Source organism: Bos javanicus, chromosome 26 (genome assembly GCF_032452875.1).
Source record: "Bos javanicus breed banteng chromosome 26, ARS-OSU_banteng_1.0, whole genome shotgun sequence".
Classification (NCBI taxonomy): domain Eukaryota; kingdom Metazoa; phylum Chordata; class Mammalia; order Artiodactyla; family Bovidae; genus Bos; species Bos javanicus.
This window is the reverse complement of record NC_083893.1, coordinates 23,164,977-23,189,654: the sequence shown is the minus strand read 5'-3', so window position 1 is coordinate 23,189,654 and position 24,678 is coordinate 23,164,977. Positions and strand designations below refer to the sequence as shown.

The 24,678-nt window shown below is 48.4% G+C and overlaps 2 protein-coding genes across 8 annotated transcripts in view; one reads left to right on the top strand and one right to left on the bottom strand.

Annotated features, from left to right (window-relative positions):
* Positions 1–2,181: 2,181 nt before the first annotated feature.
* Positions 2,182–20,656, bottom strand: SFXN2 (sideroflexin 2). 6 transcript variants are annotated; one of them, XM_061403297.1, is made up of 13 exons: positions 20,532–20,656; positions 15,201–15,357; positions 12,112–12,273; positions 11,761–11,931; positions 10,557–10,655; positions 9,749–9,824; positions 9,424–9,509; positions 8,097–8,157; positions 7,680–7,746; positions 7,046–7,095; positions 6,694–6,743; positions 4,651–4,698; positions 2,182–3,786 (listed from the first exon to the last, which is right to left on the bottom strand). In XM_061403297.1, exons 3-13 carry the CDS (start codon positions 12,270–12,272, stop codon positions 3,687–3,689), a joined length of 969 nt encoding a protein of 322 aa, XP_061259281.1. In that variant the 5' UTR covers position 12,273; positions 15,201–15,357; positions 20,532–20,656; the 3' UTR covers positions 2,182–3,686. The 6 variants fall into 6 exon arrangements, with proteins under 6 accessions (XP_061259281.1, XP_061259280.1, XP_061259282.1 ...); XM_061403296.1 differs by lacking the exon at positions 15,201–15,357 and adding an exon at positions 12,610–12,757; XM_061403298.1 differs by lacking the exon at positions 15,201–15,357 and adding an exon at positions 12,610–12,636.
* Positions 20,657–20,824: 168 nt separating this feature from the next.
* Positions 20,825–24,678, top strand: part of ARL3 (ADP ribosylation factor like GTPase 3) — a 30,050-nt gene continuing 26,196 nt past the window's right edge. Inside the window, exon 1 of one of the 2 annotated variants that reach the window (XM_061403300.1) lies at positions 20,825–20,953. In XM_061403300.1, coding sequence (XP_061259284.1) covers positions 20,951–20,953 — 3 coding nt within the window. In that variant the 5' untranslated portion in view covers positions 20,825–20,950. Of the gene's footprint in view, positions 20,954–22,124; positions 22,164–24,678 lie in introns of those variants that run through there. The other variant, XM_061403299.1, reaches the window with a different exon arrangement.

Below are 24,678 nucleotides of genomic sequence, written 5' to 3'. Positions count from 1 at the left end.
ACTGCAGCCATGAAATTAAAAGACGCTTACTCTTTGGAAGGAAAGTTATGACCAAACTAGATAGCATATTCAAAAGCAGAGACATTACTTTGCCAACAAAGGTCCATCTAGTCAAGGCTATGGTTTTTCCTGTGGTCATGTATGGATGTGAGAGTTGGACTGTGAAGAAGGCTGAGCGCCGAAGAACTGATGCTTTTGAACTGTGGTGTTGGAGAAGACGCTTGAGAGTCCCTTGGACTGCAAGGAGATCCAACCAGTCTATTCTGAAGGAGATGAGCCCTGGGATTTCTTTGGAGGGAATGATGCTGAAGCTGAAACTCCAGTACTTTGGCCACCTCATGCGAAGAGTTGACTCATTGGAAAAGACTCTGATGCTGGGAGGGATGGGGGGCAGGAGGAGAAGGGGACAACAGAGGATGAGATGGCTGGATGGCATCACTGACTCGATGGATGTGAGTCTGGGTGAACTCCGGGAGTTGGTGATGGACAGGGAGGCCTGGCATGCTGCGATTCATGGGGTCGCAAAGAGTCGGACACGACTGAGTGACTGAACTGAACTGAACATGTATAACTGATTGACTTTGCCGGACACCCGAAACTAACACAACATTATAAATCAACTATACTTCAACAAAATTTTAATCAAAAAAAAAAAAAAAAGGCCAGACATCATTATCATTAGGCAACTCCAAAGGTTTCAATTTGACAAACAGAAAGGAATTCTGTCCTTTCTCAACTTCCTTTTCTCTCTTTACCTGAGCTTGAACTGAGCTCCAGGACAGGACAAGAACTGAGCTCCAGGACAGGACATGACACCCTGCCCAATCTGAACTAGAACTTCTCACCCTGAGGCATGTTAGTCACCCTCATCACCTCGTTCCACACCTCACAGGAGCCAACTCAAAGAAATGGGAGGCTTTTATAAGATAGAACTGAGATGCAGTTTGAATGAACTTTTTAATCTGCCTCTAAACGGCAGTTACTCTCTACTCCAGACTTTTCCAAGAGTAATCGTCTATGAAGAAAAGAGAAATGCCAGGAGGCTTAAGGAGCTGGAAAAGTAAGACGGTTGTAGATTCTTGAAAGAACCTCAGCTCAGAATTGCTGCCGAGTTCCGGCCAGCTCTGGTAATGTTTTTCCTATTTGCCTTTGGAACTGAGCAAAGCTGAAAGCAAATCTCCTGTCCCAAAGAAGCCAGCTCCACAGACATAGGCTTTTCTGCTCAGATATCAGCCCAAATTAAGCTGCACATGTTACAGAATAGCTGAACTTTGAAAATACTCTGAGTGAAAGAAGTCAGACACAGAAGACCACATACTGTATGAGTCCATCTATATGAAATGTCCAGAATAGGTTAATCCAGAGTGACAGAAGATAGATGAGAGGTTGCCAGGGGCTGGGGGATGAGGATATAATGAATGACTACTAATGAGCACAGAGCTTCTTTCAGGAATAACGAAAATATTCTAGAATTAGAGAGTAATGACAGTTGCATGACGTTAGGAATATGCTAAAAACCACCGAACTGTATCTTTCAAAGGATGAATTTCATGTTTTGTGAACTGTATTTTAATTTTTAATGGGGGAAAAAAATCAAACTGCTGTCAGTACTTTGACCTCAAGGAGGAGCCCCTTTCTCTTCAGAGCAGTGCTCCTTCAAAGTGGTCCGCAAACCAACAGCATCAGCATCACAATTACCAGAGACACAAATCCACAGGCTCCATCCCAGCCCCACAGAATTAGAAATTCTAGGGAGGGTGCCCTATAATCCATGTTTTGAGAAGCCCTCCAGGTGAATCTCAGGCATGTTTCTTCAGAACCATTACTCCAGAGTAGGGGACACTGTGTAGAGGCCCAAATAGTAAATATTTTCGGTTCTGCATGCCACCCCCACAGGGTCTCACACATCCTTCTTTTTTCACAACCTTTCAAAAATTTAAAAGCCATTCTTAGTTCCCAGGAACATAAAAACAGGCAAACCTGGCCCCTCAAGCCATGGTTTGCCAGCTCTTGCCCTCGAGCAACACATCCAGTCCAGGGAACACTCTAGAGCCTCCAGCAAAGGCAGGTAGATTTTTCCTCCATAATAAGGGAGACAAACAATGGCCTCTGGGCACCAGACAGGTTCCCCTTAGAGTTGTGATACCCTCCTCCATGCCAAGGCCAAAGTAAGAACAGCTCTTGCTTTCCATCTAGGTTTTATTAACTCAGTGTGCAGATAGTCCATTGTGCTCTTTCAAGAAATGCATTCGATTCACATTGATACCCTTTGATCAGTCAGTAAATTCTACTAGACAAAACTCATAGACATTGGCCCCAGGTTGGCTACAGCAGCCCCCTCTCCCTCAAGGGCTTCCAAAATAACCTAGAGCACCCTGGCGGGGAAAGGTGAGTGGCTGCACTTAGCTGTGTGTCCTTTAAGGCTCTTTGGTCCTGGTTGGTTTCCTCTCAGAGGCGTCCAAATAAAACTTCCCTTTCCTATTCAGTCCACACCAGTCTTTCTTTGGTGTTTAACCCAATGGGCTGAGGAAGGGAGGCAGCCAGGAAATTATACCCACTAAAACATGAAGTTAATGCTTACCTATGTCCTTTTTACTCACAGTCAGTGGTTTTATCTTTCAGACACAGAGAAGCAGAATCAGATATGATTTTAGGAGAACAAAGCCAGTGTCAACAGATAGGGTTTGAAGCACTATGAAACTCTGCTGCCTCACTATGTCCTGTTTTTTTTTGGGGGGGAGGGGGGGCGGTGCGGTGCTTTGCACTAAAAACTCCTGGGTGCCTGATAAAAACTCTCAAGTTTAGCAAGACTCCCAAAGAAGCTTTCTGCCCAGGGCGCCCTGGGGAGGAGAGTGGGCAAGAGCAAAGAGGAGGTCCAAGGTGGCCCAGCCTCTCCCCTCCCTCTTCCTGAGGGAGCCAGAACCACACCCCCTCCCAGCGGGAAGGGTACCCTTGACTGAGAACAGATAAGGAGGAAGAGAAAGGGGGTCCTTCCTCAAACCCAGCTGGGACCAGAATCCCAGGTTTCCTAATTTTTCCAAACGGTTTACTTGAGTGTCACCCTCAGGACCTAACACCTTCTCTCTGAGGGGGTCTTAGCTCCTGGTCTCCAGGAGATGGGGGTTCAGGGACAGCAGATAGAAGCCTTGGCCTCTCTCCCCTTGGTCGCTTTTATCCCCTGGAGTCCAATAAACCCAGGTACCTGGGTAGAAGCATGAGGCATTCTCCCCGACACCCTCGCCCCCCGAATCCACGCTGGCCTGCAGGCCCTATCGGCAAAGAGGAACGAGGCACAGGGATCCACAGCAGTTGAGGAGGAGCTGGCGTATGGACTGGTCCGTGCTGGGGTGAGGCCTTCAGAGGCCCTTGTTGAAGTAGACATGAGGCACAGGTTCTCTGTGAGCTGGCGTATGGACTGGTCTGTGCTGGGGTGAGGCCTTCAGAGGCCCTTGTTGAAGTAGACATGAGGCACAGGTTCTCTGTGAGCTGGCGTATGGACTGGTCCGTGCTGGGGTGAGGCCTTCAGAGGCCCTTGTTGAACTAGACATGAGGCACAGGTTCTCTGTGAGCTGGCGTATGGACTGGTCCGTGCTAGGGTGAGGCCTCAGAGGCCCTTGTTGAAGTAGACATGAGGCATAGGTTCTCTGTGAGCTGGTGTATGGACTGGTCCGTGCTGGGGTGAGGCCTCAGAGGCCCTTGTTGAAGTAGACATGAGGCACAGGTTCTCTGTACTTGGCCTTGATGGTGTCCTGGAGCTCGGGTTCCAGATAGGAAACCGGCAATTCACTGAGAAGAGAGAAGTGTTATGAGCCTGCCACCTGGACCAACAGCAAATTACCCTGAGGTAAAATCCAACATAGTTGCCACCTCTAAGAAGCCCTTGCCCATTTTTCCATCAGAATTACAAATGGTTTCTACACAGCACAGTATGTTGCTTTTTACTTTTTTTTTGCTTTTTACTTCTGTTGGGCTCTGACTTCATTCTCCCTAGTGCCAAACATCTACCTTCTCAAAGATTGCAAGCACAGTGATCAGAACACAGGAGCGGTGTAGGTGACTACTGAGCTGGGAGTACTAGGAAAAGGGAGACGGGCATCTTCCCTGTATCCACTCAGGCTACGTCTGGTCTCCTGGAGTCAGTCCTCTCCGCCACCCTGCCCCCTGCCCCTGACACCCGTCTAATGCTTCCCTTTCCCTTTGCCATCATCTCTTCTCACCCACCCCCTGCACCCTTCCCAGGACATGGAAGGGAAGCTGAGAGGTCCAAGGCATCCACCCTCCGGCAAACATCAGCCAGAGTGAGTACCTACCCTCTTGTTCGATTTCAAAGACCAGATCCAGCCAGGGGAGATGGGTCTAACAACTCAACCAGCAGGGACAGGAAGTCTCTTACTGTTCCCCTACCATCTTTCCAAGGCAGCCTGTGCTCCACTGGGAGTGAGCAACATCCCTCTGCCCCTTGGAGCTCTGTTTCGGTTTCCCATTCAACGGGAGTCAAGAGGCCCAGAGTTCACACAGACAGAGTTCACACTTGTCCCCAAACAGATGCTGCCCTGCCTGCTGCTCCCTCTCCTTCAGGAGAGTGGGCAGGTCAGGAAGAGCAGGGACAGGCAATTCAGTGAAAACAAGTGGGTAATGAACAGCTGATACCATTGCTGCGGGAACAGCCCACACGCCACTGGCACCATGAAGATAAGACTGGAAGAAAGGAGAAACCAAAGCATTAGGGGGTGTCTGGCATCTCACAGACTCATCCACACCCCGTGGCTGAGAGTCCCCAAAGGATAGCGGAGCTGAACCCGAAGTTCCTCTCCCTCCAACCCTGTTCCTGGTCTCTTGGCGCCTGGAGAGTCACTCCAACACAGGATAAAACCAGCCCCCCTGCACCCCTCACCCCCATCCATCCATCGTTCTCACAGATGAAGATGGGAATGGAGACACCAGGGAGTGTGAGCAGCGGCACTCATAACCACAGGTGCCCTCTGGTGTTCAGGGAAAGCAGGAGGGGTGTGAACTCGGGGCAGGCTCCTGTACTTGCTGAACCCCCAGGCTGTTGGAGAACAGTGAGGGCAGAGCCTCTGGAACTTCATGGGGCACACAAGGAATTCTAGGAGTTTGTTTAAACGCAGGGCTAATTCAGTAGGTCCAGGAAAGGGCTTGAATCTTTATTCTCACAAGTTCTCAGAGGATGTGGGCCCAGGACTGTATTTTACAGAATCTGGGATTCTAACAGACCTGGGTTCGAGTCCCAGCTGCGCACTTCTTAGCTGTGCCATCTGGGGCAAGCCCCCTCTGAGCCAGCGGAGGAAGAGCAAGAGTGCATACTCGGCAGGGTTACTGCGAGGGTTAAACAAGGTAAAACATGGGACACATTCAGCCCATGGCATGTAACCGCTCCCTCAGTAGCAAATCAATTTGCAGAAGACACTCTGGCGGGGACTTCTCTGGTGGTTCAGTGGTAAAGAATCTGCCAGCCAACGTAGGAGACATGGGTTTGATCCTTAATCCAGGAAGATCCCACATGCCTTGGAACAACTAAGCCCAGGCACCTCTGACTACCGAGCCTGTGCTCTAGAGCCCGGGAGTCGCAACTACTGAGCCCGCTCACCCTAGAGCCTGTGCTCCGTAACAAGAGGAGCCACCGCCATGAGAAGCTCGTGCACTGCAACTAGAGTAGCCCCTGCTCACTGCAACTAGAGAAAAGCCTGCACAGCGAAAAAAATAAAGAAGACAGTCTGGCATAATGTTAGACTTATTAAGGATCCAATCTCAGCTCCAGAAATTACCAACTAGAGATGCCTGGGCAAGTCTCTTCATCTGGGAAAGGAGACGCTGACAGGATGTATACCTCGAGGGCTCAGGGAATCAGGGAAATTATAGACATGAAACATCAGCACAGTGGGGGCACACAGGAGACATCCAATACACATGAGCTTAGGCTGTGGGCATTGGCTCATGGCCTCACAAAGCACGATGAATGCTGGGACTTGTCCAGTCCAGGGCAGGCACCCGAGACCGCTGCCGGGAGTCATGGTGCTTTCCGCCCGTGCGAGCCTGGGACACATGATGGGCCCAGGCTGTGTCATTTTTCACGTCTCACCATACTCGGATGTATTGAGATATAACTGACATGTGCATGCGTGCATGCTAAGGCACTTCAGTCACGTACAACTTTTTGTGATCCTATGGACTGTAGCCCACCAGGCTCCTCTGTCCATGGGATTCTCCAGGCAAGAATCCTGGAGTGGGTCGCCACGCCTGCCCCTCCAGGGGACCTTCCCGACCCAGGGACTGAACCTGCGTCTCTTATGTCTCCTGCACTGGCAGGCAGGTTCTTTACCACTAGCGCCACCTAAATTCACCACTGTGTGAGCTGACCCCCCTATTTCTCTTTTGTGGTGGGATGATCTCATCACTTTTGTCTCTTCTCTACAACTACTGCAGACCTAAGGCTGGAGGGGAGACCCCAGGGATAGGAGGACATCCAAGGGTTCTGCTTTCCACCTTGGTGTGTGCACAGGGCCAGCCCAGCGCCCTTGGAAAGATGGGACAAGTCAGAGGGGCCACAGGTGTTCAAGCCTGGGTGCTTCCGAAGTCAGGTAAAGGAGTATACGTCTTCCCACACGGGTGACACAGGAAGACAGATCTGGGGTGCCCCACCACAGACGCCAACTGAGAAAACACGTTACTCACAAGCATCCAGACAGCAGAACCTGCAAAGGCGCGTGCAGAACCCGGACTCTCTGTACAGAAACAAGACAAAAGAGAGACCCATGTGGGACTTACGTACTTCGAGGGGAACCCCACATCGGCAAGCCAGCTAGAAACCCACAGGCAGGAAACCCTGGCTCTGCAGCAGAGGTGGGAGTCTCCTTGCTCTTAGCAGACAAGGCTGAGAATTGGGCAGCCAGGGTACTGGGAGAGGCCTTCCCGGAGTGCAGTGCGGGGATGGGAATGAGACGGAAGGGTGAGAGGGTCAGGGACTCCCAGCACGGGTGTGGTTGGGGCCACCGGGCAGTGAAGGTGCAGAGGAGAGTCCACTCACCTGCACGAAGCGCAGCTTCTCCAGTCTTTCCATGAGGACCGGCAGCAGAACTGGAAGAGGCAGAGGAAAGGCTGTGACACTTCCCCTTCTAAAGTCAGATCACAGACTGAGTGGTTCCCCCTCCTTACCCAGAAGTTCCAGAAAACACTTTTCACTGGGGAGAAGGATGTATAGGCATGGCCACACCCACTTCTCCCCCAAGTCCCAGAAGAAGGTGCTTCCCAGACTCCTCAACCTGCAGCCCTATAACCACAGGAGGATGGTACCACGGGCCCAGAGCACCCTTCTTACAACCAACCATCTTTCAAGCAAGTTTTGTATCCTGCTCTGTAACCTGTCCCTGCTGGAGGCAAAAGCAGGACAGGGAACTTATTTTCTCTACCACTATCTCCCCAACACATTGAAGGAACTTAAGGAATATTTGTTAAAGGAAAACAACTTTCTCCACCAAATCTCGATTAACTGACATTCCAGGATTTACGGTGTGACTCTCCAGTGGCTCTCGACACTCAAGCAAACCAGTTTGAGAAGAATGCCTATAGAGGCTGGGGTCCCATCCCCCACCCCAAGTGTGGCTGAGGTCTCCATCACATGAACCAGGGTCCGGAAGGAGGGGAGGGCTTCCCCATCTTACTCATGCCAGGAGCTGCCATGGTGATCCGAGAAATAACCACTTGAGTGATGCCTATGGCTGCAGCTCTCTAAGGACAGAAAAAAGTTAGTTGTCAGTTATGACTTTATGCGGAGTCCACAGGCTGCACCAGAGGGCTTGGCCAGGGTCAGAGTCACGGTCAAGTCTGAGCTGGTAAAGGGGAAGGGATGGACCTGTCAGGGGTTAAGTGACCATACCTGACCCTCTCCCACCCAGCCACGTTCTTATGGCTTCAGGATCAGAAATGACATGAGCAGAGATATGGAGGGAAAATCGATGAAGGAGGAGGATGGCGCCAGGGAAAAGGTTTTTAGCCCAGGCCTGCTCTGAGCGCTAAGAACAGGACAGGGTCTGAGAGGGAACTCCCTCCTCCCACCCCCAGGGCGGGCCTCTGCTCACCCGGGAATGACCGATCTCATTGTGGTTCCTGTCCTTCACACAGATTCCCTGGATGAGTTCCCTAAACACAGACAGGAAGTGCTGGATTCGGGAAAGGGGTGTGTTGGAAGCCCGCCAGCGATGTGACACACCAGGGGACCACGAGCATTCCAGCTCTAGGGAGCCACCTCCTGCAGCCTGGCCCTTGGAGCGGCCTTTCCCACTCCAGAGAGTGATACTGCATATATCTAGGGGAGAGGTTCAGAGAGCGAGCGCCAGGTCCCAGCTGCCTAGGCCGGATCTGGAAGCTGCAGAGCAAGTGTATGCTCTTGAGCAAGTTCCCTAGTCCTTCTAAAGACACAGTTACCCTCATCTGCAAAATGGGGATAATGATAGCGCCCCTTCACAGGACTCAGTGAGGATTAAACAGGATGATGCCTGCCAAGTGCTTGGTCCAGTGTCTGACTACATGACCCACCCACAAACAGGAGCTGCTCTGGCTGTTATATTCAAGCCAGCACTCCATCCAAGACCAGGTGGGTGGTGGGGACTCATTCATTCGTTGGAAGGAGCAACCGGATGGGGGAGGGGAAAAGGAGTCAAGTAGAGTATGCGTGGCTCTCCCGTGGTGTGCTTTCTGCAAGGGTGATCGTGATCACTTTCTACTGACTACTAGTCCTAAGAAAATGTGCCTTACGACATCGGTGATGACCAGGAAGGCATCGATGGCAACTGTGGCAACAGTAGCTAATGCTTAATATTACATTCCAGGCGCTATTTTGAGCACTTTACATGTATTACATCATTAAATTTTATAGCAGGGGAACATCTTTGCTTTCTCTAGTCAAGGAACAAAGGCTGTGAGACACAGTGGGTTTCTCCTTTCCCCTTTCCTGCTGTGAAGCTTAGAGCCTGGCAGCTGGAAAACATCTATCTACCCCTCTGGCTTCCCTCAGAGCCTCTTGGTTCTGTTTTATCTTTGGATACCTTGCTCTGCGGCGTTTCATTCTGTGAGCCATCCCCAGGGCTCTGGAAGTAGGCCAAGTTCACGACTTAAATACAGTTGTAGTTGAAAGGACATGAGCTGGTGCCAAACTCCACAGGTCCACACTAAACCTCCAAACCCATTCAGAGAATGACTCCCACAGCATTCATCACAGACGAAACCCAGGTCACCCGCCACTCCTGCAGCCATCACTGTTGGAGCCGCCTGTCCTCGGAGAACCTTTGGAAGTGCAGCCCTCCCCACCCCCACCTCAGCCACCAACGCCACCCACTGCCTCGGTCTCCTGCCCTTTCCCTGCTGACCTTGCGGTTTACAGGGAGGAAAAGGGATCCCTGTACTCACTGCTGGCGCATCATGGGGATGTTGACACAGTTAGCTGCAGCCACGGCGGCAAAGGGCACCCAGCGGCCCACCAGGGGCGGAGCTCTCTGTGGGGGAAGAGGACAAGGGGAGTAGGTCAGGTCCCTGGAAGATGGGGGTGGAAGGGGCTTTAGGACCATAAAATAAGAAATCAGACCTCACTACCGCCACATATCCTGACACCCAGTCAGGGCACCCAAATTCCCTCAAAGCCCAGAGAAAAACCAATACCTGGAAAAAAACAGTTTTCCCTCGGATTCTGCTGCCCCCTTGTGACCACCATGTCCAGAGCAGCCCCAAACCGTACCTTTGTCAACATGTTCATGCCCACAGCAGTGGCCACTGCAGTGGTTGTGGCTGTGATGTAGGAAACAGCCATCTGCCTAGTGGAGGAGAGAGATGTTTGGGAGTGGGGACTCCAGGAGGCTGAGGGCAGGACCGAAGCTTGAGTGATAAAGGCTGGAATTGTGGCTTCTTGCCTGAAAACCTCAGCTTCAGCTTGGGATCTCCCTCCAACTCACTCAGATGCTCCTTTCAGTACGTTAAGCACACCAAGTGCCTGCCTGCTCAGAACCTCTGCATGCTGCCACTCCCTCTTCTGGGAATCTTTCCCCGGGCTCTTGCGTGGCTAAATCCTTACCTTTCAAAACTCAGCTGAAATGTCAGCTCTGCAGAAAGGACTTTCCTGACCGGCCTATCTGTACAGACGCCCTTCTGCTGTTCTCCAGCATGCCATATTTATTTCCTTAATGGCAGCTATTATAGACTGAGATCATTATGTTTATTTTCCTAAAAAGACCTTAAACTCTAGAGACCACACATGTCTTACTCAAACGTATCCCCCGCCCCTAGAACCCTATCCAATACCTAATACACACTCCAGACATATTTGTAGCATGAATGAATGAGTGAATGTTGAATTCATCTAGGAAGAAGATACTCTCTTAGTCTGCCTAATACTTCCAAACCCTGAAAAGAGACCTGGTTACCCATCCAGGGCAGGCCCCACCCAGGGAGGACAGACAGCCCCGGAACCCCTTAAGAAGGGCTGTTCCCCCCAAGGCAAGAAGGCAGCTCCAGGCCCACACAGCCAGCCAGGGGTTCAGGCCTCCTACCTGACCGACGTGGGGGAAGCTGCGTTCCTGTTGGTGTAGTTGACTAAGGCATTGAAGGACTGGTTCACCCACTGCCAGAAGATCACTGCAGGCATCGTCCTACCAGGAGAGAGGCCAGGAGAGGCCGAGAAGAGGATGGGAGGAGGGCGTGGGAACACCAGTCAAACCTGCACTCCCCAGGCCATTCCCGCGCTGTTTCCTGTACCTGCTCTTCTGCACTGGCTGCCCCTCTGCCTGGAACATCCACACCCCCAGCCTCTTGGTATATGGCTGAATCCTGCTCTCTGGAGAGACCTCTTCTTCCTTGGAACCTTCCTGACCCTTCCCCTGTCCTTCCTGAGACACAGGTAGTCATTTTTTGATGTCTGCTCCCACCACCCCATATTCTGCCCCCAGCCTACCACTTGGCAAGCTAGACGAACTGTTTCCTTCTTGGTCTCAACAAAACTGGGTCCTCCTTGAGGGGTGGGCTTCCCTGGTAGCTCAGACAGTAAAGAATCTGCCTGCAATGTGGGAGACCCAGGTTCTATCCCTGGGTTAGGAAGATCCCCTGGAAGAGGGCATGGCAACCCACTCCAGTATTCTTGCCTTGAGAATTCTATGGACAGAGGAGCCTGGTGAGCTACAGTTCATGGGGTCACAAAGAGTCAGACACAACTGAGAGACTAACACTTTTATTTTTTATCTGGCCCAAGGTCTGGCTCGACAACTGGCTAACCGAATGTGTTAGGGAGGGAAGAGGGGCAGGGAAAAGAGGAAGGGGAACAGAGAAAGTGTTCTCTCTCCAACTGGACTGAAAGTGTCTTCCCATTTTTTAATTTTTTGGATATTATGTTATAAAAATACACTAAATTCATTGTTGAATAAGTACTTTTTAAAGGAGTAGAAGAGTTCAGTCATTGAGTCCTAGAGAGAACTGCCTCAGTGCATGTAGCCAGGCACCACTATATCCTGGCTGGTGCACTTGGGCAAGTTACATAACCTCTGTAGGACTGCAGGTCTTCATCTGTAAAATGAAGATGAAAACAGTGCCTCTCTGTACGGCTGCTGAGATTAAATGAGGTGATACATGCGAACAATTGAACACAGTGTCTGGTATCTGGTAAGGAATCAATAAAGACGGCTATTACTATTATCTTACTATGGCTCCCTCCCTAGCAGGTCTAAGTGGTGCCCCTGGCGCTGCCTTGCTCCCCAGTCGCACCTGTAGAACTGGAGCATGAAGCCCGTGATGATCATGCCACCGGGGACCTGGAAGGACATCCGCCCAATGACGTTCATCTTGTGGCCAGTGTCAGGGTGGAAGGCCGAGTCGTACAGCTTCTTAGCATAGAAAAGCTGCTCCACCTGGGTGCCCGGGGGCACAGTCCCCATCCTGTCACCCAAAGACAACAGGCCGGGGTCACCTCCCAACCTCCACCCTGAGTCATCCTGCTCTTGGCCCCCCCGCCTCCCTGAGCTCTCTGACTATCCCCTCATCTTCCATTTCCACTTCTCCCCTAGGGCACCCACCGATGCTGCCCCAGTGCACCCGGCCGGTCCCCCAGCCGCTCACCTGCTCTGCTCCACCATCACTTTGGCCCAGTCTAGCTCCCGCTCTGGTACCAGGACCGTGCGGGGGTCTGTGATATTGAAGAAGTGCTTCACCCGCCCCAGGAAAGTGCACTGGTCCCAACGGGGGGCATCGATGTTAAAGTCAGACAGGTCAGCCTCCATCCTGCCCATACACAAAACTGTGAACTTCAGAACAGAGGAAAAATGAGGACTGTCCCCTGAATCAAAACCTTCTCCAGAGGCCCTGAGCACCTCCCACTATAGGAGATGGGCCACTATAGGAGATGGACAGTTCACCCCAGCCGCTAGCATCACCCCACTCAGGTCAGGAAGAGCCCAGTGAACTGTCACCCATCTGGGCCACTGGACATCAAATGTTTCCTGAGTGCCTGCCAGTGGCCAGCCCAGGGCATGATCATGCTGGGGGCAACTCAGGAGAAAGGGATAATACAGGGTCTGTCCTTGGGGAGCTGAGTCTGACTGGGGAACAAGAGCCCACCTGTGGAACAGCAGATAACACGGAAGGCTACGATAAACACAAGATGAGAGGAGGCTGAGTTGGGGGCAGGATCACAAAAATCAAGGGGGGCTTCCCAAAAGAGGTGGAATGTGGGTGAAGCCCGCCCCAGAAGGTAGGAGAGATCTATCTGCAGGAGAAGAGGCATGGGGTCACGTCGAAAGTAGAAACAGTCAGAGATAATGACAGAAATGGGGTCTTCCCTGGTGGTCCAGTGACTAAGACTCCTGTGCTCCCAAGGCAGGGAGTTTGTGTTTGTTTCCTGGTCAGGAATTGGATCCCACATGCCACTAAGACTTTGTATTTCACAATGAAAAGTCCTGAATGCCACAACTAAAGATCCCACATGGTGCAACTAAAGATCCACATGCTACAATGAAGACCCAGTACAGCTGAATAAATAAATAAATGCATATTTTGAAAAACTGAATGGGAGTTTCCCTGGTGGTCCAGTGGTTAAAAGTCCCCCTGCCAATGCAGAGGATACAGGTTCGATCCCTGCTAAGGGAAGACCCCATATGCTGTGGGGCAACTAAGCCCATGCGCTGTTAACTACTGAGCCCCCATGCCTTACAGCCCACGCTCCACAATGGCACGGCAATAAGAAGTCAGCGACCACAGCTAGAGAGTAGCCCCTGCTTGTCACAACCAGAGAAAGCCTGTACACAGCAATAAAGACCCAGTGCAGCCAAAAATAAAATAAATAAATCTTTACCTAAAAAAAAAAAAAAATGAAGGAATGACAACAACGCTATAATAGATGGGATGGAAAAGCTGGGAAGACTCTAAGGTACTCGGACTACCCATGACGTGGGACAGTATAATTTGAAAATGGACTTGGATTAGTTGTAAATATATACGGCAAACTTTTGGGCAACCGTTAAAAAAATTTTTCAAAAGACGTATGATCTATATGCCAGAGAGGAGGAAAAAATAGAGTCTTGTAAAAAAGCTGCCTGAGAGTTTCAGGAAGCCACTAACAAAACTTTAGGAAGAGTGATAAGATTAGATGTGTAGTTTAGAAAGAACAGTCTAGGCAATTCCATGGATGTAAGCAGGGAGTGGCAAGACCTCAGAGGACGCAGAGACCAGCTAGAAGGGAACCCCCAACACTCCAGGCAAGAAGAAATGGGGCTCAAGTGAACCCAAATGCATCAGAACTGGAAGGAAGACCAAAAGCAGAGAAGCTGTTAAAGTAGCCAAATCTGAGGATGTGCCAAGTGACTGGGTATAGCAGAATTCTATCAGTCAGAGCTCAACCACAGAAACAATCAATAGGAGAACTACCTACCTGTCTGTCTACCTACCTCTTAGAATTCCTAACCTCAGGTAGGAGGGGGCCCTGCTGCTGCTGCTGCTAAGGCGCTTCAGTCGTGTCTGACTCTGTGCGACCCAATGGACAGCAGCCCACCAAGCCCCACCGTCCCTGGGATTCTCCAGGCAAGAACACTGGAGTGGGTTGCCATTTCCTCCTCCAGTGCATGAAAGTGAAAAGTGAAAGGGAAGTTGCTCAGTCGTGTCCGACTCATAGCAACCCCATGGACTGCAGCCTACCAGGCTCCTCCGTCCATGGGATTTTCCAGGCAAGAGTACTGGAGTGGGTTGCTATTGCCTTCTCCGAGGAGGGGGCCCAGCCCTGTTTTAAAGGGATTCCATCTGATTAAGTCAGGCCACCCAGGATAATCTCCCTTTACATTAACTCAAAGCCAGCCAATTAGGGACTTTAATTACATTTGCAAGACACCCACAGTATGTGAATCAGCATTTGGTCTAATAACCAAAAGAAGGTGTGTGGATGTTACAAAGTGACTACTTCTCCCTCAGCAGCCCCTAAAACGGGAAGCAGAGCAGAGAGGGAGTCCTGGTGAGTTCCTCTGGCCATCACAAATACCTAGAGTGATACCAGGGTTTCTGATTGGGACAGTAATATCTGGAGAATACAGAAAAACCGACTTTAAGGGAGAAAACACTGAGTTAGACTTTCCTGATGTTGAGTTTCAAGTGCTACAAGACTTCCTCAAACGCAAGAGGCTGCCATCTGTCTCAGAAAGTGAAGTCGCTCAGTCGTGTCCAACTCTGCGACCCCATGGACTGTAGCCTACCAGGCTCCTCCGTCCATGGGATTTTCCAGGCCAGAATACTGGAGTGAGTGGCCATTTCCTTCTCCAAGAGATCTTCCCAACCCAGGGACTGAAATTGGGTCTCCCACAGTAGGCAGACACTTTACCGTCTGAGCCACCAGGGAAGTCCTCATGCTTCTTTGCAAATGCCAGTCCAGGATTCTCGTCCTCTCCCTCTTCACTAAATAATACCTGCTCATCTGTTTTTTTTCCTTAAGGAATACTTTCGAGACTTTTATATCTTCTTCTACTATGTCATTTGTCTTTTTTCTTGGAAAAAAAAAATCACCTGACAATCTTCTATATATATTGAATTACAAGTTCACAAGCACGCCTTGAGCAAGATTTAAAAAGCAGTCTACTTCAAAGTTTGCTGAGGTGCTGCCCCCTGAAGGGCTGGCAGGTAGGAAACGATGCGCTGGAATGCTGAGTCGGAGGGCTGATGAAACTCACCAGGAAGCCACTGAGATTCTGGGAAGCTGCGTACCGGGATGCTGAGGGAAGCTGCCAGGTGGGGTGTTGTTGAAACTTGATAGGAGGCAAGCACCCAGGCACCGGCAAGACTACCCGTTCCTCATCGGTGCTCCTCCAGCGCCCTCTACTGGTAGAGCTTAAAATCATATCACAGGGCAAAGGAAAAAGGTTTACAACGTCCAGGATCACAAGACATGATGAAGAAGGGTAGATTTGGAGCTAAGGAGCAATAAACTAACTGGCACTAATACACAACTGACTTTTCGTGCTTCACATCTTAGAGAATTCTCCATTTTACATATACGGCTCCATCTCACTCTTTTATATTATTACATACTATTCCCTGTGCCTTGATTTCATCCTTTGGTAGACATTTGGGTTATTCTCAGTTTTACCCTGCTGAGAATATCCTTATACACATTACTTTGTGTATATGGCAACTATATGTTTTTTTTTGACTGCACTATACATCATGTGGGATCTTAGTTCCCTGGTGTGTGTGCTAAGTTGCTTCAGCCTTGTCCAACTCTTTGCAACCTCATGACCTGTAGCCCACCAAGCTCCTCTGTCTATGGGATTCTCCAGGCAAGAATACTGAGTGGGTTGCCATGCCCTCCTCCAGGGAGTCTTCCCCACCCAGGGATCAAACCCACATCTCTTATGTCTCCTGCACTGGCAGGTAGGTTCTTTACCACTAGTGCCACCTGGGAAACCCCTTAGCTCGCTTCCGACCAGGGATCAAATCTCCGCCCCTGCATTGGAGGTGTAGTCTTAACCACTAGACCATCGGGGAAGTGCCACAACCATACCTTTAAGATAGATTTCTAGAAGTGAAATTGCTGGATCAAAGGACGTACATGTTTTAAATGAAATCTTTATAAATATAATTCAAATTGATTTTTCAACCAGTTGTATATGATAATCCTCCTTTAGTCAAACTTTTACCAAAATGGATAAATAAATCATTTCTTTCCAATATGATGAGCAGAAACAATATTGTTATTTTCATTTATATTTCTTTTTAAAATTTATTAAAAAAAATTTTTTTTGGCAGCACTGTGCAACATGTTGGATCCTAGTTCCCTTACTAGGAATCAAATCTGTGCCCCCTGCAGTGGAAGTACAGAATCTAAACCACTGGACCATCAGAGTAGCTCCTAAATTGTATTTTCTTGATTCTTAATGAGATTAAGCATCTACTCATATGTTTTTGGCCATTTGTTTTTCTCATTCTGAAAACTTTAAGATACAGAAGTAATTTTTGTAATAATTCAGTGCCAAAGTATATAAAATGAAAATGATAGTGGTTAACATGTTTTTAAAAAAAAGCTAGGTGGACTTCCCTGGTGGTTCAGTTTAAGACTTCACACTTCCACTACAGGGGGTGCGAGTTCGATCCTTGGTTGGAGAACCAAGTTCCCACATGCCATGCAGTGTGGCCAAAAGAAAATAATTAAAAAATAAAAACTATCTTCTTGAGTTATACAATCATGTAGATCCAAGGTACTCATAGACTCGAGCAAACAAAGCCAGGATTTCATATTAGAGAAAGGAAACATATGGCTGACGGAAGCCATAGACCTAATAAAGAATAAATGTTTTATATTATATAGTAGAATGAAAGGGAACTTCCACTCAAGACACTACCTCCGTAAAGACCCATTACAGCTGCAAGGGAAGTTACAGCAAAGTCACCTCAGAATAAATAGCAGCCTTAAAAGCAGGTGCATTAGCAAATAATCTCAAGGACTCCCCTGCCCTCCCCCAAAAGTAGCCTTTTGCTCTGCAGAGACAGTCTGAATGACAAGCACCTACCCATCCTTCAGATTTTGGTTGAAACCTCCTTTGCTCAGAGAAGTCTCTGAAGGACCCCTTCCTCCCTCTCATGCACTGCTATGAGCTCCTGGCTCTGTACTTGTCCTTCAGAGCCATGCCATGTGTGATATGCTGTGGTTTTACCTGAATTAATGCCCACCATCCCCCACTAGGCCATAAGCTCCTTGAAGCCAGGAGTGTGTCCATGGCTCACCACCGTTGCCTCAATGCCTAGCATAGCAATTTGAGTATTTGCTAAAGAAGAGGTCCAGTCAGTAGACAATTGGATATTTAGGCTTAAAACCCCGAACGGAGATCAGGGTTAGAAGTAAAACAGTGAGGGAGCAACATGGGGGTGGGTTAAGATGAAGTTTTCCAAAGAGAAAATGCAGACTGGGAAGAGCAGTGATCCAAGGAAATACCCAGGAAGACCACTATATTTAAGAGGTAACCCATCAAAAATCTGAGAACAACTAGAGAGGGAGCAGGCAGAAGCAGCCAACAGATGATGTAGAGCAAGAACAGACATCAACTTTTAGACTGTTTGTTAAGGTGGGGGAGACGGCCCCCTCTCACACCCTACCAGAGCCCAGGAGAAGCTCCAGGCTCTGTCCTTTAAGGACAGGCTTACGTGGCTCCTGCAGGGGGGCTGGTCCAAAGACCAAAGGCATTTCACCCAGTCCCAGCTGAAGCCAGGAGGGGGAAAGAGTTCCCTTTATTCTAGAGGAAGGAAAAACAGTAAGCCTTGACTTACAGAGCCACACAGTTGCACCAGATGGAGACAGTCCTAATGCTATGCCTCCCTTTCAACACACACACACACAACACACAACACACACACTTCTCGGCCATCCCTCTCCACTCTCAACTGAACAATCCAACACTGGAAAATCCTCTTTCTTTCACAGTGAAAGCACGTCTACCATGAAGGGGTAGTCATTTGCTAAATCATGCAAGAATCTTTGCCTTCATTACCAGGGCACATCCTTGTCCTGTCTTATGTAAAACATAAAAGGAAAAATATCTAAATTCTATGTCTTAACATTTTTTCCCATTCCATTGGCCCCCAAAGGGGACAGTTCTGTGATTCCTTCAGGGCAAACTCAAGCCTTTCGGTTACATAATCCCATAGTATCCTGTCCTCGTTTGCAGCACATGGGGCTTTTGTAATTGTCACTTTCTTGATGTTTATTAGTGTAAAATCGGCCTCCCCTGACAGACTGTAAGGTGCATGCTATAGTCCTCATCTGCCCTCTAAAAACACTTACCGCCTGCCTGGAATGCATTCCAACTTATTCTTGGGTTCTCCGGGCATCAAGGATGTCCCCGAAATCTTGTCTTTTTTTTGTCAAACTCAGAACCTGCCTTGGTTACAGAAGTAATAACAGGCTTTCTTTCATGAAGCTGCAAACTGTCTACCCCTCCTATACTGAGTCCTACTAGTTGCTGAGTTTTCAGCATTTAAGCTCCCTCTTCCTACACAAGCCATATCTAATTCCTCCTAAAAAGGTGATTATGATATCCAGGGTTCTGCTACAGGGAATGGGGGAGAGGTGGAAATCAAACAGGTGACTAACCAATACTTCCCTTTCCTTCCAGGGTTAGAGAATGTCACAGCTTAAAAACATTAGGGATCCAACATCTCAGCTTACAGATGAAGAAACTGATGCCGAGGAGGTTCCCATGCATTGAGCTAGTGTGGTGAGTGTTTATGGCACACGTGGTCCTGCACTGTGGCAGATACAAATGTGAGCAGGAAACAGATCTAGTCCTATTTATCCAAAAATCTGATAACAGCTAGGGCCATATTTTCCCAAGGTTATAAGGCTTAGACAGGAATTCCACGACGGTCCAGCAGTTAGGACTCCACCCTTCACTGCCAAGGGGGCAGTGCAGAGTGGACAAAAAAAAAGAGATACCACAAAGTCACAAGGCTTAGAGTCACCTAGATGGGTCCTCTTATCCACTAAAAGGTGTTTGTCTCAAGAAAGAGAGAAAAGGAGGGAAGAAGGGAAAATATTTTAAAAATTGTGTAACCTACTACCTCTCCTTAAGCAATGCTTGTCCTTCCAGGGAGAGCTGATTTTCTCAAGCAGAGAGTATCAGAGTTTGGGTAACAGGCTTTCCAAACTCTTCTAGAGTATCCTTTTGCAAGGGAGGGGGAAGCACCCAAGATCTCCTATTTGAATCCCCTACTTGGGGAAAAAACAAAACATCATCGCTGGTATTCCCATCAGAGGAAGATCAAGGCAGTCAAAGACTCAAGCAGTTCAAACACAAAGTCCACTGAGATGGGTCAAGGGCTGCTGTCAAGGCTACCTAGCTCAACTTGGAGATGGAGACTAATAATTAAACCAGCAGGCTCTGGTAATACATGCCTATGTACAATCAAATGACTCCCTGGCAGCCATGATGTTAGGCTCCAGGCAATTTTGGAAGAGAAGTCTGCTTTGCCTTTTTCACAGAAGAACCAGCAGGCTAGAGATACGTGGAAACTTGACTTGAATACATAAAATGTTAAGAACCATTCAGGGAAAATCTGCCTTCATTCCAACGATCTAAACTAGGCTGAAAACCTGCTGGTCTTAAAAGCAGCAAAGGCCAAAACCTGGAGGAAACTATTAACAATAGCTAAGCCCAGGGACTTCCCAGGCATTCCAGTGGTTAAGACTCTGCTTCCACTGCAAGTGCACAGGTTCAATCCCTGGTTGGGGAGCAAAGATCCCCACATGCCAAGCATGGAGCGGCCAAAAATAATAATTCCTCAAGAGTCAGAAAGTACTGGATTCAAGTCCCCACTCTTAACCCTTAAAATAACCAATTTCTAGGGCTGTGAGAATGAAATGAAATCTTGTATGAAAAGCATCTCACTAGGAAGGATGTAATTTCCATGAGGGCAGATTTAGCCCCCTGCTGTGTCTCCAGAATTTAGACTAGGACCTGGCACAAATATGGTAACTCTCCTTCCTGTCCTCTGCACGGGGAAGGGGTGGGAAATAGCACCCAGAATCTCTCTCACTCTTTCTTGCCTAGAAGTGGAGACCCATTTTTGCCTCCTTCAGGGCTGCAGACGGCGCACCGACCCCTGCCAACTTAGTTCAGCAAAACCATCCATCCCAATCGCCTTTCACCCCCGTAAACCATCAGCTCATCCCAGCCCTCACGGCCAGTCCTCAGGCAGCTTCTTGCCCTCCTGTAGGCAGCCTCGCACCACCAGGACTCCTCCAGCCCGGATTTTAACACGGATGTGTGGAGACGGGTGCGCAACCCATGACGCCCCCGCTCCTCAGCCTGGCACACGAAGGTACTGGAGGCCATAAAGAGATCCACAGGTAGCTCCTTCCCTTGCCACGTGGCTTTGGCAGGTGGAAGCCCAGCCCGCGCCGCAGCCTCGCCTGGGCAGTCAGGACAGAAATGCAAACTCCCTCCTGGGATGTGGGGAATAAAACCTGGCACAGGTAGATGTTGCAGGAGGCCTCCTCTCAAGATCCTTACCTGGATCCGGGAGAAACGGACTAACACAGCCGCTTCCAAAAGCAGCCCGCTTTGGCAGCCAGGCCAGGATGCCCTTCTGGCCTCCGCCAGGGAACCTCCCCTCGCCCCGCCCTCACGCCCTCCCTCTGGACCAATCACAAGCCTGGTGGCCCCCGCCAGCCACGTGGGCGAGATTTCACCATTCCCCAGGTCTCTGCAGCCTGCCGCCTTCTCCGGCCGCTCCAGCAGCCCGCCTGCGCAGTGGGAGGGCAGATTGGCGCGCTTGCGCACATTGGGGAAAGAGGAGCTGGACCCCGCCCCGTTCTGCTGCTTTGCTCCTCTGCCGTGCGTACGAGGGACGTCGGGGGCGGCGCCGTCGCAGTTGCCCCTGGTAACGGGGGAGGCAGGAGGAGGAGGAGGAGGAGGGACTCGGCGGGAGGATGGTGAGTGTGGGGGGCCTGGGTCCCTCCGGAGCTGGTCGGTCACCTGCCTCCCTTCCCCTGGCCCAAGGCAGGGCACTGCGCTTAAAGACAGGAGGGAACAGACTGGCGCTCAGCCTGATGTCCGGGTCCTGGATTGGTTTCGGGGGGCGGCAGGGAGCCCCGAGTGTGGGCCCTGGAGGGAATCTGGGCCTGGGGAGGAAGGCGGAGCTTGCAACCTGTCCGAAACTAGGGGAAGGGGCTGGAAGGGTGCTGGGTTGTCGCGGTACGGAGCCAGGGCTCCATCATTACTCTGGGGATTGGGATGAGGGCGGATCCGAGGAGCTGCGGAGAGCAGCTTCTGCACGCAGGATTAAATCTTCCCAAGGAATCGGCCTCCCAGTGCCACAGGAAAGTGGGGTTCACCACTGCCCGGCTTGAAGAGGGGAGAAGGGCCAGCGCTGCTGTCTTTGAGGTCTCGCTGGCGGTACCAGGGGAGATGGTAGCCTAGCTCTCCTGTTCCTCGCGGTGTGAGGGCCTCTGGGGGGGAAGGGTGTAAATCCCCGGACACAAAGAGGTGCCGCTTGGAAGGGATGTCTGGTGTATTTTAAGCCGTCTCCGTGTCTGCGTGGCGGGCGCACTTCTGCAGTCCCGAGTTTTTTATTTGCTGAGGGTTCTGCAAGGTCTGGTTGTTGGTGATAGCCAGTCTCCTGTTCAATACGTGTTGGTGGAGGCAGATTTGCTGCCCGATCCTTAGTATTTACTTCGGACCTGTTGCCACCTTCCTTTGCATATGACCACACCAGAAGCAAAGGCCTTAATCTCAGTTTGGAGTAGATTAAAAAGGGAGAGTGGCCATCAATTTGGGGCTAGCCTTTTCCCTGTCAGGCCAGAATAAAGCTTTCCCAAATACGTAAATTATGTGACGTATCTGACGCTTGACACTCTGTTCCTTATTGATTTCTCTGCACTTAATTGGAGCGTATTAAAATGAAATTGAGTGGTTTTAAAACTAGTGGAAGAAAAAATTTATTTTAGAGTGTTTGGAGCAGGCTGATAAATTTACCAGCTGCAGAGAGCTAGCACTCAAGCTTGTAGGTACTTCCCTGTCCCAACTCCAATCCCTTTTTGACTTTTAGAACCGTTGAACCACTTCTATTGATTTATGAAGTAAGAAAAAGCTAGATGTCCAGAAGGAAAAAAAAGACACATGCACACTTGGTTAGATTATCCAGTGAGTAAATTTTGATAGGAAAAATTTATTTGAATTGATTTAACATTGTCACATTGTTAAAGAAGTAGCATTATTGGATCTGAAGTTGCCAATCACATTTCAACACTTTGTACATTGCAGTTTTATTAACCTCAGGCTAAACAGATTTTTACGTTTGCTTTTTATTAATCGTTTATACATGAGCTGTCCATTTAAAGGCTAAGTTTTTCTCAACAAATGAGTACAAATATAAATATTTACACAGAAAATAACTAGAATTGAAATGAAAAAGGCATGCCAAACCAACAGAGAAAGGGATGGCATCGTAAAGGAGAAACGCATGAGAGCTGGCTCACTTTTCCCAGTTTGTTTATCAGTGAAGTGGACTGTGTAATTTCACGATTGTTTAATTTATAATTACAAGCCACAATAAATTAACCACTGTTTATGTTTCCAGGTACAGATTGACACTGTATACAACAAATTGACAGTGTATACAACACTATTGTATACAACTGTTGTATTCAGTGATCAAGACAGATTTTGTTTTTCTTTTTTTATTTTTTTTTTCCTACAATAAACAATAAGGAATTAGGGCAAATTATTCAGGAGTCTTCATCTGGTTTCCAAAATACACTTTTTTTCTATCTCCACAAGTATGCGCTATTCTTAGAACTCTAAGTGGAATATGGAATTTAAAGGGTCAGTGGTATGATTAAGTATGTCATATCTGATACCCATGAGTCCCCATAGTAACTCTACAGGAGTTCCAGGTTTATTTATTGTCTTAATCCTTCAGCTACGACTAATATAAATTTATTCTTTTAAAATTTGGAATTCAGCAACAAAAACCCATTATTGATTTCTCTGAACCCCTAGAAGGTCAGCTGTTTTACCCCTGCCTTAGGATACCAAGTCCTTGGTGAAATACTAAGTTGACAGTAATTTTTGTGCATAACTAATCACTGTTATTTAATAGATGAGTCCTCCATTCAGGAATTATTTATGGAGTAATTTCAGAATATATAAAGCTAGTGATATTTATCAAGCATGTTTGACATTTGAAGATTGTTCCCAAGATTATGTTTTCTGGTCAAAAATGGTTGGTGAAAAGTAGAAACATATAAACACAACAACTGTTTTGAGTTCCCTCTATGTGCATGCTTCATACATCATCTGATTTAATCTTCATAGCATTTTTCTTGAGATATAAGTATTGTTCCCATTTTCTAGATAAAACTATGTTGGAGGTTACCCATCGGGATGTTAGTCTATGAAACTCTAAAGCCCATAATGTATTTTTCATTAAGACTCTGATGAAGTAAGAACCCACTCCAACTGAGGAGATGCCAGTATTTTGCTCCTCAGGGAACATTGTATTTATTTAGTAGAGAGATGAGGAGAAAGAAGACAAGATTTGGGTGAAGTTCTCCCTAACAAAGCTATAGTTCCTGGAAATTAACAAGGCCTCATTGGGCAGCACCAATGTTTTTTGGTGAGGTAAAAATAAATGGAAGTCTGTTCCATTTAAGCTAGTTATGGGGAGTGCATGTACTTGCCAGTTGGCTTACTAATTTTAATACTTAAGTTTTAGCTGCTCCTCACAGCCACGTATATTTTCCATGTACCAACATATACCTCTCTCCCTCTCCATCATCCCAGTTTCTTTGAATGACCTAGTTTGTGTCATTTTAGGTCAGCACACCAGGCCTCTGCCAGTCGCTGAGTTTAAACTGAGGCAGATAAAATATCCATCGTCAACAGCATATCTGTTCATGATTTGCCTATAGAAAACTGTTCAAATGTTTTGTGGCTGAATCAGACTGCTTCTGTCCACCAGGGTGCAGGTAACTTGTGTGGATACATTGCTGATAACCCACAATACCCAATTAACTCAAGTTCCTCTTTCTTAAATTGCCTTTATTTCATGTCATGGGAGTACGCATCCTACACAGAGATCCTATCTCTGTTGCTCGCCATTGCACTTGGGGCACGTTATGGGTGTTTAACATAAATGAATGAATAGATTATATTGACCAAAAGTACACTAAAAATTCATTTCCTTGTATTTCGAGTTGGCAATGGAGAGGGAGGCCTGGCGTGCTGCAGTCCATGGGGTCGCAGAGTCGGACACGACTGAGCGACTGAACTGAACTGAATACCTCGAAACTCAGCCCCATAATAAAATTAACTTATAATGGCTGTGTTTCCTTTCGTTTGACATTAAAATATAGATATATATGAATAGAAGCACAGAGTAGACTTATTCTGCACTTTTGTCCAATCTCTTAAATCAGCTTACTTTGTCCCTTTCAGGCAGAACCCTGATATCTATAAATACCCTCTTCCCTATTTAGCAAACCCTGATAATCCTGTGATCCCCTGTCCTCAGGAGTTGGGTTAATATGATGCTGTATTGTATTTGCATTTGTCTTGCTGAGACCATGCTTGAGATGCCATTTGTCATTTTGCTGGAAGAAAATATTAGCTGAACTTTCCATTTCTCTGTAATTTCATTTAAAAGTGAAACATGTGA